This window comes from Rhea pennata, chromosome 1, assembly GCF_028389875.1.
Source record: "Rhea pennata isolate bPtePen1 chromosome 1, bPtePen1.pri, whole genome shotgun sequence".
NCBI classification, from domain to species: Eukaryota; Metazoa; Chordata; class Aves; order Rheiformes; family Rheidae; genus Rhea; species Rhea pennata.
Window position 1 is genome coordinate 57,579,868 of NC_084663.1, and position 14,102 is coordinate 57,593,969.

Sequence of the window (14,102 nt, forward strand, 5' to 3'; positions counted from 1 at the left end):
TACAAGAGTATTGCGTCAAATTTACTGCTGTGGCTACTGAAGAAGCTCAATAACCTGTAGAATGGGTTTTATGGGTTTTTAGGGTTTTTGTTTTTGAAGGTATCTTGCTTCATCTTATTAACCTCTACTCTTCACACTCTCTTAGGAATACGTTTACATGAATTTCTCTTCCTTTCTGTAAGGAAAAACAAAGGAACACTAATCTTTTTTTTTTTTTTTTTTTTTTTTTCCCTCTTTAGCTGCTCAGAAAGTGTCTCACCTTTTGGGTATCAATGTGACAGATTTCACTAGAGGTATTCTGACTCCTCGCATCAAGGTTGGACGAGATTATGTCCAGAAAGCTCAGACCAAAGAACAGGTATATACATTCCATAAAAATGAAAGAGTACTTTACTTTGTGGCAGGAAGATTAAAACCTGTTAAAGGTTTCTGTAGCATTTAATAGCCATTTTATGGCAGCAATGTATGGCAATTCCACTTGAATAACGTACAATGGGAATTACTTCTACTATTTGCTTACTTGATCTGTATAGAGATAGAAATCACCCTTTCCCTGCAGCACTTTTTCTCATCTGAAGAAAAGATGAATGTGACTCGTTTAATTTTGGTGACTGCCTATCTCAAGGGAGAAAGTTTCTTTAGTGCTATATGCAAGGATGACATTTGCGAGTTACTGTAGTACAGGAAATGCCACTTTTGAGTAGGTCAGCTGCTGTGATAAAAGAATTTGCCACTCAGCCTTGAAACTGATCATATGTTTCTTAATATTCTTTGTCTGGGCAGTGCTGAGGGTACTCTAAATGAAGCCTTACCCAGGAGCTAGTTGCCTTCTGAGGGGATCAAATCCGTCTGTATGGGACCACTTTCTATTCTGCTCCTTTGTGAACACACCCTTATTCTTTGTGTTCATAAACATGCCCCCATAACATGGAAGGGATTGGAAAGAGGAAGCCAGATGAAATCTAGAAATAGTCACAGTCTACATTTCCACTTGATATTTATTTTCTTACCATATAGTATTTTTACATCAATCATGGGGAGTGGCATTGAGGAAAATAAGTCAGGCTTCACAAATTGTAAATTACAAAAAAAATTGTAATGCTTTTCTTTGAAACTCTTTTTTAAAAAAATGCTGTAGTCTTGAAAAGACTGGACATTTTTGTTTCATAAATACCAGGCACTGGCTTCTTGAACAAGCAGGATCCTGAAATTTGGCACTGACACATTAATTTAGTAAGACAAATTCTTTGCTCCTGTTTATGGAATATCACTGTAGTATCTGCTTTTCACTGTGAATAATCTCTGAAATGAGCCTTGTTCAGTGAGTCAGGTGGAGTAGAGAGGAGGCTGTAGTTGGGCTGTTGGTGGCAAAACAGTGTGCTCTGGATTTTAATACATCTCCTGATCTTTTTTTTTTTTTTCCTTTTCTTGTTGTTTTTTCTGTATAGGCTGACTTTGCCATTGAGGCTCTGGCTAAAGCCACGTACGAGCGTATGTTCCGTTGGCTAGTTATGCGTATCAACAAGGCATTGGATAAGACCAAGAGACAGGGTGCGTCGTTCATTGGAATCCTTGACATTGCTGGCTTTGAGATTTTTGAGGTAAGGAGAAGTCTGGTTCTTGTTGTCTACACGGTTTACCGTGAAGCAAGGCCCACAGAAGAAAATCACTTAAAATATGAAAAGAGTAGAGTAATTTTGCACAAGATGTGTATTTCACTTTTGTGTTTGAGATCTCTTATTTGAACTGACAGGTAAGTTATTAAATAATATGTCGAAGTGCTTCATTTTCTACTACTTTATGTATTCTAGAAATATTTTTTCCTTATTGTTCTGTGCTTTGGAGCTTACAAGTTTTTTGACATGTGCATCACAAGTATTAACTTTATAGTTTTTTTGTATTCTTGATTCACCACACTACATAGTCTAAATGTTTGCTAGCCTACAAGAAAGTCTTCAGATACCATGCCGAGTCATGCTACCATTGGACATAATCATGTCTAATTAGCCTCAAAACATCTAAAGTATGATCCACAGAAGCCTATTAGCATTGTAAAAAGTACTTCTAATCATTTTTTATTTTCCTGCTAATGGATTTTGGAGAAGATGAAGACAGGATAGATCAAATCAGATTCAAAACATGTTCTGACCTATGAATACTCATTTCTGCCAACAGCTTGAGGAGAGGAGATTAAGGAGTGTGGTTTCACAAACAGCTAAACTGATTTGACAGCTCCTTGATTCAAACAAACAAAAACTTACTCCTTTTTCTCTGCTACTCCTGGCTATTACACTGCTGTAAGCTCTTTTTGCTGTTCAGCTCACCAGTCCTGCAGAAATTCTTTTTCTTTGGGTAGCTTATAATTTAGTCAGCCTATAGAGGGGCATCTGAGCATAAAAACTGATGCAGGATAAATGTAGAAGTTGAAGAGTAAAGGTAGGGAGAGATGGAAAAGAAGGGGACTGGGAGCTCCCCCTGTAGGTGACAGTGAACTGTTAGACTAGATTATTGTCTCCTGAAACTACAGTTTGGGGATGCGACTTCCCATTATACTTTGTCTGGAATAACCGGAGGCTGCCCTCAAATACTTATCCCGACATCCCCATCCATCCCAGCCGTTTAACTCCTATCACCTGAGTTGTGCAGCTAAAAGGTGAATTGGATCAATTCAAATGTGTTCCACAGAGAAGTTGCCATGCTTCTCTCTAATCAGGTTGTTGATCTAATTTCACCTTTGATTCCATGGTTGCTGCATCTCATGAAAAGGAAAGAACTGGAAATAGGTGGTTATGAATCACAAAGACATGACAGAAGTAAAAGCAGGACCATTCTCTGCAGCAGCAGCAGCATTACATTTACTGTAGTCTAACATGAAATGCATCTTTGGTTATTAGTCTTGTCCCTGAAGTTTGAAGAGATCTGGAGGTTTTGAAGAAACCACTTCCCTGACTTTCCTTTCCCTCTTGAGTTTATACATGAGGATTAAAAAGGAGCTTATCAATCCTCACACTTAGAAATCTGTCCTCAGGTTCCCACTACCAGTGAAGAGGACATGCCAGCTCAGAGTTTGTGAGAATATCAGAGGCTTTTCTGATCCCAGGTTATATAGCTGCAGTATTTCTTCTGTTCTTTACAACTAAGCATTCTTTTGCAAAGACTGAGGAACAGTGTGTATGAACTCTCATAGGGATTGTAGCAATGACATAGATACAAGTGATGGCAAATGTAGTTCATAAGCAAAAGGGATTATTTACAAAGTGCTGTTTACCTCAGGGGTTACACGGAACGCTCACTTAGAATTCCTCTGCTGCAGATGTGATCTTCAGTGCTAGCAGAATAGTTCTTCATAAGCAACTGTTCAAATACCCTCTACCTTTTTCTTCATCAGCTGAACTCCTTTGAACAATTGTGTATTAATTACACAAATGAAAAGTTGCAGCAGCTCTTTAACCACACCATGTTCATTCTGGAGCAAGAAGAGTACCAGAGGGAGGGCATAGAGTGGAATTTCATTGACTTTGGCCTGGATTTGCAGCCTTGCATTGATCTCATAGAGAAGCCGGTAAGAAGCTTTGTTCTCCTACCCTAGTGTAGACTGGAAACCAGCATTATAGCGTTTGTTATTCTCTACTGATAGAGTGGTTTGTTAGAAGCAAAAATGTATACTTCTGGACAGGGAAGAAACTGTTTATCATCAATAAATCTGTTAGTATCCCTCCTGTAGGATGTATTGCATGAATATAGATAATCTAGTCAGCCATTTGGTCTTCTCCCAAATTTGTCTTGGTCTGTTTAGATCTGCACGGTGCTAGATGCATAAATGTGGCTTAACATAAGCAGTGCAAGCTACCTCAGTCACTTGCAAGTGCAATGAGAAGCCATAAACCTTTAATGCTTTCATTTTACTCTAAGGAAGCTTGGAAATCCATATCGTATGTTTCGTTGTAGTTGTTCCAATAGTAAGGACTAGTATGTGAAATTTTCTGCTATGGTTTCTGTATTCAGATACCTCTGTATACGTGGAGGACAGAGTGATAGTGTTCCTTTTGTTGTTGTTATTCTTTTTTCACTCTAAGACATCCCAGAAAAATATATACTGTCATGAAAGAGACCTTCCTTATAGAAGAATGTTCAGAATTATGTTCATGTTTGGAATCCATATGTGGACCTTGGAGGGTTATTTGCGATTTCTGTTAGTACAGAAGTAGCTAAACTGATATGATGGGGTCAGGTTTGCATATTACTTTTTTTCTAGTCACCTAAAGCTCTTAATCATAGTCATATATTTAATGCTGTTTTGATGTTTCCCTGCTTTTAAGGCTGGGCCCCCTGGTATTCTGGCCCTGCTGGATGAAGAATGCTGGTTCCCAAAAGCAACAGACAAAAGCTTTGTGGAAAAGGTTGTACAAGAACAAGGCACTCACCCCAAATTCCAGAAGCCAAAACAGCTGAAAGACAAAGCTGATTTCTGTATCATACATTATGCTGGCAAGGTAAAGAATTAGTAGCTAAAATGTGAACATTCAGAATGTCTACGATGTTTTCTGATGCATAACTACTGTTTCTTTAAAAATGTCTAATTTCCAATATGATTACATATGGGAGACCATGGGAAACCAGTAGGAGACTTTACATAGTTTTCCCCCCTTGCGGACCTTTACACAGCCTAGGAAACTTGCCTGCAAGGTACTGGTTATACATATAGTTGAAGGCATGTCAACTTGAGACCAGTATAAATTTGTTCTCTGTGACTTGATGAAAATTGGACATAATTTTCAGAAATCTTGAGTCTAGACCTCATCACCAGAAGTGATGGCACAGGGGTCTTTTGTCACATTCTGGATGATGCATATTGATATTGCATATCCATTCCTTTTATTTACAGAACACACTGTGCAACTGTTTAAGATTTTGAATTTTTTAGGTATGCTTGCTTAGATTGATTTGCCTTTCAAAACCAAAGAGTGATTTCATGTTGCCTGTGGAAACCTCAATGCTTTGTTTTTAGCCTTGCAGGATCTTGTTACATCCTATGCTGCAGAAAATCCTCCCTAATTTCTTGACACATTTATTTTCTCTAGGTGGATTATAAAGCAGATGAGTGGCTGATGAAAAATATGGATCCGCTGAATGACAACATTGCTACTCTTCTCCACCAGTCGTCGGATAAGTTTGTGTCTGAGCTATGGAAAGATGGTACTTTATTAATTGTTCTTCTTTCTGTTTTACCTGGAGGAACTTATTTAGTCATCAAAAGTCTGTAAAAAGTGCTACATTATTCCTTGTAGACTAAACCACCAAGATGAGCCTTGTCTGGAACTTTCTTTGCTTAGGCTATGGTGTTGTATTAAAAGTTTACTGTAACTGAAGAGAAAGGTTCACATACATCAACTTATATTCAGCTTGCTACTCATAAAGCAGTTACTTCTCCAAACAAGAGCACGCGGCCACAATGTGAACGCACCGTTATGTCCCAGCAGCTGGTTTAGCTGCTGCACTCAAACACAAGGTCTGAGGTCAAACCTAGGCTTTTAGTCCTGCAACTTAGCGTGTTCTTGCTGCAGTGTCATTTGATATTTTACTCTTTCTTCTCTGGGTTTATCTGCTTTTGAGTCTTACTGTTGCTTTCACTTTCTGTCTTGGGTTTTCTTTGACGTCTCTGTCTGTTGCAGAGATGCAGAACGTTCAGAGAGCCTATTTCTATCAACACTTTCCTATTCTTCATCTAGAACCAGGTGACTGAGAAACCCAGCTGTTGTCATGTGTGTAATGCATCCTAGACCCATGCAAGACATGCTTCCGTTAACTTCTCTCTGTCCCTTTGCTATACCTGCTTGTCTTTCTTGTTCATTTCCTTTGCTTTGTGCTAGTAGTTCCTCATGGACTTAAAACAAAAGCAAAACTCTCACCTTGCAAGTGGATACATGAAAAATGTGGATACGTTCAGGTGCTAACGATGCTCTTGCAAGACTTGCATAGGAACAGCTAAAAGCAAATACCTGTCAACCATTTGAACATAAAGCAAGCACGGCTATATTTCATTGCAAGCTTTGGAAGGAAGATTCCTGAGACTACATTTAAACTGAAGTTGAGTTGAATATTGATTCTAGTGATGAGATTTGACTTCAGCTGCTGATCATTTAAAAGAAAGTTTGGCAAAGTTATTTGTACAGCATGAAAAATGTCTGTCAGCAACTTGTGCCTAACAAGGCCTTTGCTATGTGAGGCTGACAAAATCCTTTTGGACTTGACATGTCAACTGGACCACAGCTGATCAGTTCTCATGTATTGTTCTTAGCTGAATCTTCTGTTGCAAGCAACTGTCTTTTTTGCTATCTTGATGTAGGGCTCAAGATTTTAAGAGGATTGTTCCAGCTAGAATCTGGGACGCTCTTTTGTGGATTTCCCTGTGATGTCATCTAGTAACATAACCTTCTTTTCTTTATGATAAGACAACCTTGACCCTATTCTAATAGCTACTCTGGAAGTACGTAGTTGTAAAGTAATACTGGGTATAAATGAAAGTGTCTGTCTCTTACTGTTTCTTCTTTTGTAGGAACTTCTCTTGATGGATTTTTTTTTTTTTTCCAATCAGAAGCTAGTTGTGTATTTTCTGAAGTGAAGATAGGGAGCCTGAGAGTGGTCATCAGTCAACCACTAAAGATTAAAGAGAACTAGTAACTTGAAGCCCTTAAGAAAAATGTGCTCAGCAGTATGGGAATTCATAGGGCTAGGGCTTTTTTTTTTTTTTTTTTTTTTTTTTTTTTTTTTTTTTTTTCCCCAGCTGGGTGGCTGAGTTTTTGTCTCAATGTTGTAAAACAATGAGGAAAAAGAATTCTTTAGTTTCTTCTTGCCCCTGCTACTCTCAGATCTAGTTGGCTTTTATTAGGAGGAAAAAAATGCATATGTGGAGACCACCAATCAAGATGATAGCTTTGTAAGTGCTTGGATGTCGTTGTGGCATAGTGGAGAAAACTGTTGGGGCAGTGTTTTCTGTCTCTCTCCTAGTGGTAGTGCTAATGCAACTCTCTAGTCTCAAAATCATAGAATACTTGTACTCCAAAAATAATTCAAACAGTGGTATCTTGAAGTTTGGTGTCTATCATGACTTCAGTGCCATGTTTGCTTAGTTTACAAATAGATGTGGCTTTTCTGATTGCCAGTCATGGCAGTTCTTTCTGTATGTAACACAAGAGTCAAGCTGGGCTTTTTCTCTAACTGTGGCCCCATTTGGATTAGAGTTAACTAATAGTTGACTCTGCCAGGCTAGCAGCTAGAACTCTTGGTTGTCATTTTCTTTCATTGTAACATAAGCATGTAGAAACATCTGAAACTTGTTGTGCCACTTGTAGATTACTCTTCTGGAGCTGCCCTCCAGAGTGTCATAGAGTATGTTTGGGAGTAAGTTTGACTCCATCACTCAAACTTCCCGTAGTGAGCTGTTGCCTTTTTTTTTTCCTCCCCACTACCCTTCCCTGCTCCTATCCCTGCCCAGTACTGTACAGGACTCGACATCTGTGTAGAGATGAAGCAAAAAGGATCCTGCAGCTCCTCTCATTTATCCTATTCTACTCAGATGTTCTTTGTACATTCCAATGCTTCCTTTGATTGTGGCAGAATTTTAATGTTCTTCCTTGTTCTCTCTCTAGTTGATCGTATTGTTGGGCTGGATCAGGTGGCTGGGATGTCAGATACAGCGTTGCCAGGGGCCTTTAAAACCAGAAAGGGTATGTTCCGAACAGTGGGACAGCTTTACAAGGAACAGCTGGCTAAACTGATGGCTACCTTAAGGAACACCAACCCGAACTTTGTCCGTTGCATCATCCCCAACCATGAGAAAAAGGTAAAGGCAGTTACAACATTACAGCACGCTTAGTCTTAGATGGGTTTCCTGGAGGATGTGGCTGGATTTCTATCCCTTCAGAGGTTTTTGCAAGGGATCTTATAGAGATCCTCTTTTCTCAGTATCTATTTTTAAGGTAATCCTAAATAACTGTGTACTTGCTGGAATTTTGGAGACTAATCTTTGCAGTTGTTCTTAAGATGGCATAAGAACCTTCACTTCCTTCTCACTGAAAAGAATGAGACTGTGCTGCTTTTTTTTTCTTTTTTCTTTTTTTTTTTTTTTTTTTTTTTAAGGGGGGGGGGGACCGGGCGGGTAGACCTTTTTGTGTAAAGTCTATATGCTACTTAAAATCTGCTTTTCTTCACTAGGCTGGCAAACTGGACCCCCACTTAGTCCTTGATCAACTTCGCTGCAATGGGGTGCTAGAGGGAATCCGTATCTGTCGTCAAGGTTTCCCCAACAGAGTTGTCTTCCAGGAATTCAGACAAAGGTATAGCCTAGAAAAGAATCTGAATCAGTCTTTAACCTGGAAAAAATCAGACATAGGTGCAGTAACCAAAATATTTTATTGAAACTTAATTGCCACTGTTTTCAAAGGCCATGGCATAGAACACTGGTCTCTTGCTATTCCCTAGTCCAAAGCCTCCAAGAGCATCTGTGACTTCTCTCGTAAACATCTCATTAAGGTGATGGCTAGAGGACATCAGCTAAGATTGCTACTTCATATTCTGTTGTCTAGAGATGCATTTTTTTTTTCTTCTAGCAATACCAGAAACTGTCAAACTCATAATGCTATAGAAATTCATTACTGAAATTTTCTGTTTCCAGAGATACCTGTCTAACTAGTCTAATGCTTTGTTCTCTTCAGATATGAAATCTTAACTCCAAATGCAATTCCCAAAGGATTTATGGATGGGAAACAGGCTTGTGTGCTGATGGTAAGACATTCCATAAACTCAGATTAATTTCACAGAAGTGCTATGGAAATCTAAGCAAAATCATGCATTCCATAAGCATTTTAAATACATCTCATACTCACAGTCTGAAATTCCAGTGTCAAATGTTTTATCTGGGAGAGGGAGGATGCAAAATAGTGTGTTTTGGCTTCACAGTCGTGGGCCATTGACTAGTATGAGAATCAATAATCCAAGGCAAAGAGGGCCTTTCAGTTTCCACAGATGCATATGCTTTGAAACGCCGGGAGTACTAATAAAATCAAAATATTTAGAGGCATTAATATCGTCTTTGGTATGTGCTTGAAATATGGGCTTCAAGGCAAACTCTTTGGAATTGCCTGCTGACAACAAATACTTTAAATGAAGGCTCCAGTTAAATTCTGCAGAATTGCCCCCTTTGAAGAGAAGGCTTTTCCTCCGTAACCTTATGACTAGGGAAAACGGAATTTAAATTGTCTGTAAGGGATTCCCTTTTATCTTCCTTAAAGGAATACACCTTCTTCCTCTTAACTAGTATAAATATTGGCAGCAAATCCTTTAAAGGAAAGGAAAGTTGGCTGGGGTGCTTTTTATGGCAAAGATTAGGACTAGAAAAAAAATAAATAGGAAGGATCAACAGATGCCTTTCCCTTTAGGAAAGGAAGAGGATGGTTGAGACTAGATACAGGTTTCTCACAGTACCCTTGTGCTTGATGTGGTGCTGTATTTAACAATGCCTTCTCTCATATTTTCTGTCCTTTGTTGCCTCCATTTCATGCTATGCTTGACTAAGCTCCAGCTCCTCTAATTGGGACAGGACTTTTTCAGGAACTAAGGGGTATCTTATAGCCATGAGGCAGATACTTTTTGTGATGCTTTGCATGAAACAGTCTTTGTATGAGACATATTATTCTCTTTCTCTCATTTTAGATCAAAGCATTGGAGCTGGATTCCAACCTTTACCGAATTGGACAGAGTAAAGTATTTTTCAGAGCTGGAGTCCTTGCTCATCTTGAAGAAGAGAGAGACTTGAAGATCACAGATGTCATTATTGGCTTCCAAGCATGCTGCAGAGGCTACCTGGCCAGAAAGTAAGGACCATATTCTATAAAGTACAATATTCACGTGCATACTCTTCCACTTCAGGTACAAGTTTCAGAAAAGATTTCAGAAAAGACATATTTTTTTCCCAGAAAGACCACAATTCATTCTTTGTATATAATAGCTAATACTTGTTCTAGGGTTTTCTGATCTCTGCAATGCCTGGCTTCATGCAGCTGCAGGAAAAATGTGAACTGCTTTCCCTCACACTACTAGAGTAGTAAAGTCTATCCTTTTCTGTAGGAGCTCTGTACTACAGTCAAAGTTTTTGAGGGAAGAGCTGTAAACTGCAAACGTGAAAACGAAAAGGTCTTAGTAGAATGTGGATTGGGAAATGTAGGATTTCTCTTAAACTGTTAGGTAGGACTGCAAATGGTACGTTCTACAAACAGAAATAGTATCTGTCAAATTGACTGGCAGGAAAGCCTCCCTCTCGGCTTCAGATCTTCTTGCAGGAAGTGATAAACAGTAAGGCATTCCAGATTAGAAGACATTAGGGCAAAATGTTATTTAATAAAGACGAAAGTAAACAAAGGAAGAGATGATCAGTCTTACCTGAGCAATAACAGACTTCAAAGGCTGGGGGATGTTCACTGGAAATTTTGCTCTGATTTTTAGGAGGGGACCATCTAAAAATAAAATTCAGAGGTATCTAAGAAAGGGTTTGATGGAGACAGTGATGTGCAAATGTGGCTTTCTTTGTTCTCTGATCTCCACTTATTTTACAGAGCCTTTGCCAAGCGTCAGCAGCAATTGACAGCCATGAAAGTGCTTCAGAGGAACTGTGCTGCCTACTTGAAGCTGAGGAACTGGCAATGGTGGAGGTTGTTCACCAAGGTATTGTTTTCCCTTTTTTGCAATTTTGGCAAAGGGTCTATGGTTGCATTTTCAGCTTCTTATCCTGAAAAAGAATAGAGAATGCTTCCTTTGGAACTGAGCTGGCTTGCAACTACACATTGATTCATTTAGGTGGAGAATATCATAAGCAGAGGTAGTATTTTACAGCTATGCTGTGTGCCTATAATCCAAGTGCAAGGCTATGTGTAATTAATGCTGTGTAAAAGCATCTTTTAGTACGTTAAGCCTAGAAAAAGATGACTTGCTTTGGTGGTATGATATTTAGAAAGCCACTTACTGCATGGCTAGTCAGTTTGGTAAGACAGAGATTGCTTACATGGCAAGAGGCTTATCTTTTCCTCTGGAGCTGTAAGAGCAAAAGAAGGCACTAAGATCTGATTTTGCTATTAGATTTGTACATGTTTTACCTTTATAAAGATAGTGAACACATGCAAATATGGTCTTTAAATTTATGAGATTTCTTGCATTTTAGTGTTTAGCAGTAAGAGTTCTCATTTAAATCAGAATAGATAAGAGTTTAAACTCTCTTTCTTTCTTTCTATGAAATCACTTTTTAATGTATTGGAACAGAGAGCGTGCTGGTGTTTGGTTTTCATTTACACTGACCTACCTGTGAACAGCAACTTTTTTACCTTTTTGCTGTTACTATTTAGTCTCTGTTCCTTGAGGCTTGTGGAATTTACCCACCTATTTCCTGATGCATCCCTACTGCAAGGATGGGCAAGCAGACAGTGTTACTGGCAGAGTAGTCTCTATGTAGTGCTTCATGAGTCTGCCAGTGTTTGCAGTAAAACTCATGACAATAGGTCAGTCTTTATGCTCACCAAGTGCAAGTGTTTCTCCATGTTGATTTCCTTTTTCTTACGCTTGTTCTATTGCCTTGGTTTCCTTTGCAGGTGAAACCTCTTTTGCAAGTAAGTAGGCAGGAAGAGGAGATGATGGCCAAGGAAGAAGAACTAATGAAAGTCAAGGAGAAGCAACTAGCTGCAGAAAACCGACTGAGTGAGATGGAGACCTTTCAGGCCCAGGTGAGTTAGCAGATCTCATTCATATACCTCTCACTCTCTCTACCTAGTCAACTGCTTGAAGGCTCTTCCTTTCCGTTAGTGGTCTGATAGACAAGTTACAGGATTCCTGCTTGTTGACAATGTAACTTAGCTACTATCTTGTCCAGTTTCCTCTGCCCTTCTCTCCAGCTTGGTTCCACTAGCAGGTCATTTTGTACAGTGAACAGCTGTGGCTCTGCTATATCCGTAATGTGAAGAGAAGTCTCCTTTGGCTGAATATAACAGAGAGCTGCTGAATTCATTCTGGTTATTAGTGGCATCCATTTGGCTTGAAATGCAGAAGGTGGAGGGAGGATTGTTGTTCTGTAGGGCTGATATCTGTGTTATCTTTATGGGGGAAAATTAGATAATCTTTTATTTCATATGAGATGATCTTTAGAAATTTGTTAAGACAAATGTGATATTATGTGGTTGTGATGTATGATTTGTAAAAGGGGAACAGACACTTAAATATATTTTGACTTCTAGCTTTTGATTAGCAGCAGGAGGCTATTGCCATGGTTAATATTTTAACTGCAGAAGATAGGTGCAAGCTAACTGCAGTTACTACAGATTACTAAGTGCTTTGGTGAATTTGAGCTTATCTTATGGCAATTTCTGGATTTTTGTCTGATGCAGCTAATGGCAGAGAAGATGCAGCTGCAGGAACAGTTGCAAGCAGAAACTGAACTGTGTGCTGAAGCTGAGGAGATAAGAGCTCGCCTTACAGCCAAAAAACAAGAACTAGAGGAGATCTGTCATGATCTTGAGGCCAGGGTTGAGGAGGAGGAAGAACGGTGTCAGCATCTGCAGGCTGAAAAGAAGAAGATGCAGCAGAACATTCAGGTAATGCTTTAGGAATGTCATCTCTTCTCAGTAAAGAGGATAGTAAGGGCTGGAGAGCAGTCCTTTTGTCTCAACTGGGAGGGGCACAGGAGAGAATGGAAAAGTAGCGTGGAAAATCTACCTGTGGAAATAGCGATAGAACATAGTAGTACTGATGGCAAGCCAAAGGTACTCAGATGGTCGGTGAGCTCTTCCATTCTCAAAGATGAAGATTACGGTTGCTTGCCAAATAATTGGGCAGGGCCTTGCTCAAACCTGGTGTTTTGGGGATGGTAGCAATCTTCTTTGCAAAATAGTACTGTTTGTTCTTCTAGAAAACTTTTTTGTAAGAACTCAGTGTGGTGCATTGCTGTGGCACAAAAAGTCGCTTCTGTAAAGTGATAATATTTCTTTAAAGAAAGGGTAAAGGTGCACTCCAAGTCCTAGTGTTGATACTGTGTTTTAAACTGCTCAGTGAGCAGCACTGACAAATGTCATGTTTTTATGTCGGTGTTATGAAGGAACTAGAGGAGCAGCTGGAAGAAGAGGAAAGTGCAAGGCAGAAGCTGCAGCTAGAAAAAGTTACCACAGAGGCCAAACTGAAGAAATTGGAAGAAGATGTGATAGTTTTGGAAGATCAAAATCTTAAATTGGCCAAGGTAAGATTCTTAGAGCTCCCTGTGCCAGCTAAAGATGCTCAGAATGCTCTTCTGGAGCCACCTACCAAAGACTGGGCTTTCCCATGTTACAAGGAACTTATGAATTAGTTCAGTTCCGGTCATGAGCAACTCTGACCTGAATTTAGTTGTGAAATTAACTGCCAGCCTGTATCCTTTGCAAGTCAGTATTGTCTAGTGTTTATATAGCCTTGACTAAATAACAATCCTTGAGAGAGTCTTTGTTGTTGCACCAAACAGGATCCAGTTACTTCATAAACAGACTTTCCTCTCAGCTTGAAAGGGCTATCAGATACAAATCTTTAAGTAACCAGTTATTTGAATACTGACTGGAATTTTGGAAAGATTTCTTTCCACATGAATTTCCTTGTAGTGGAAGTAGGCACTCATGATGGTTGCATCTTTAAGCACAGTCAGCTCCAAAAAATCTCCTGTAATCCTAGTAACATCTTTGACACTGGCTTCTCAATTCTTCAGGAAAAGAAACTCTTGGAAGACAGAATGTCTGAATTTACAACCAACCTAACAGAGGAAGAGGAGAAATCTAAGAGTTTAGCCAAACTCAAGAACAAGCATGAAGCCATGATCACAGACCTAGAAGGTATAAAAATAAATAAATAAATAAATAAAATCCTGCAAGAGACTCATTTGCCTAGTGCTAGATGGCTTCCTCTTAATATTTGTTGAATGTTAATTTTATTTCTAGAGCTTTAGACTTACTCCCCTTTCTAAAGGGTTAAAAACTAGTGCTGTAGTGTGTGTGCTATTGATTGGTTTGATAGAACTGTTCAGTGGCTGGCTGAAGGTTATGTGC

At 39.2% G+C, this 14,102-nt stretch overlaps 1 protein-coding gene across 1 annotated transcript in view; it reads left to right on the plus strand.

The window, feature by feature from the left end:
* Window positions 1-14,102, plus strand: part of MYH9 (myosin heavy chain 9) — a 73,488-nt gene that overhangs the window by 46,396 nt on the left and 12,990 nt on the right. Inside the window, exons 11-24 of the mRNA XM_062588729.1 lie at window positions 240-358; window positions 1,449-1,601; window positions 3,389-3,562; window positions 4,320-4,493; window positions 5,082-5,196; window positions 7,650-7,843; window positions 8,215-8,336; window positions 8,715-8,784; window positions 9,712-9,872; window positions 10,611-10,719; window positions 11,637-11,768; window positions 12,426-12,632; window positions 13,133-13,270; window positions 13,766-13,889. Coding sequence (XP_062444713.1) covers window positions 240-358; window positions 1,449-1,601; window positions 3,389-3,562; window positions 4,320-4,493; window positions 5,082-5,196; window positions 7,650-7,843; window positions 8,215-8,336; window positions 8,715-8,784; window positions 9,712-9,872; window positions 10,611-10,719; window positions 11,637-11,768; window positions 12,426-12,632; window positions 13,133-13,270; window positions 13,766-13,889 — 1,992 coding nt within the window. The remainder of the gene's footprint in view (window positions 1-239; window positions 359-1,448; window positions 1,602-3,388; window positions 3,563-4,319; window positions 4,494-5,081; window positions 5,197-7,649; window positions 7,844-8,214; window positions 8,337-8,714; window positions 8,785-9,711; window positions 9,873-10,610; window positions 10,720-11,636; window positions 11,769-12,425; window positions 12,633-13,132; window positions 13,271-13,765; window positions 13,890-14,102) is intronic.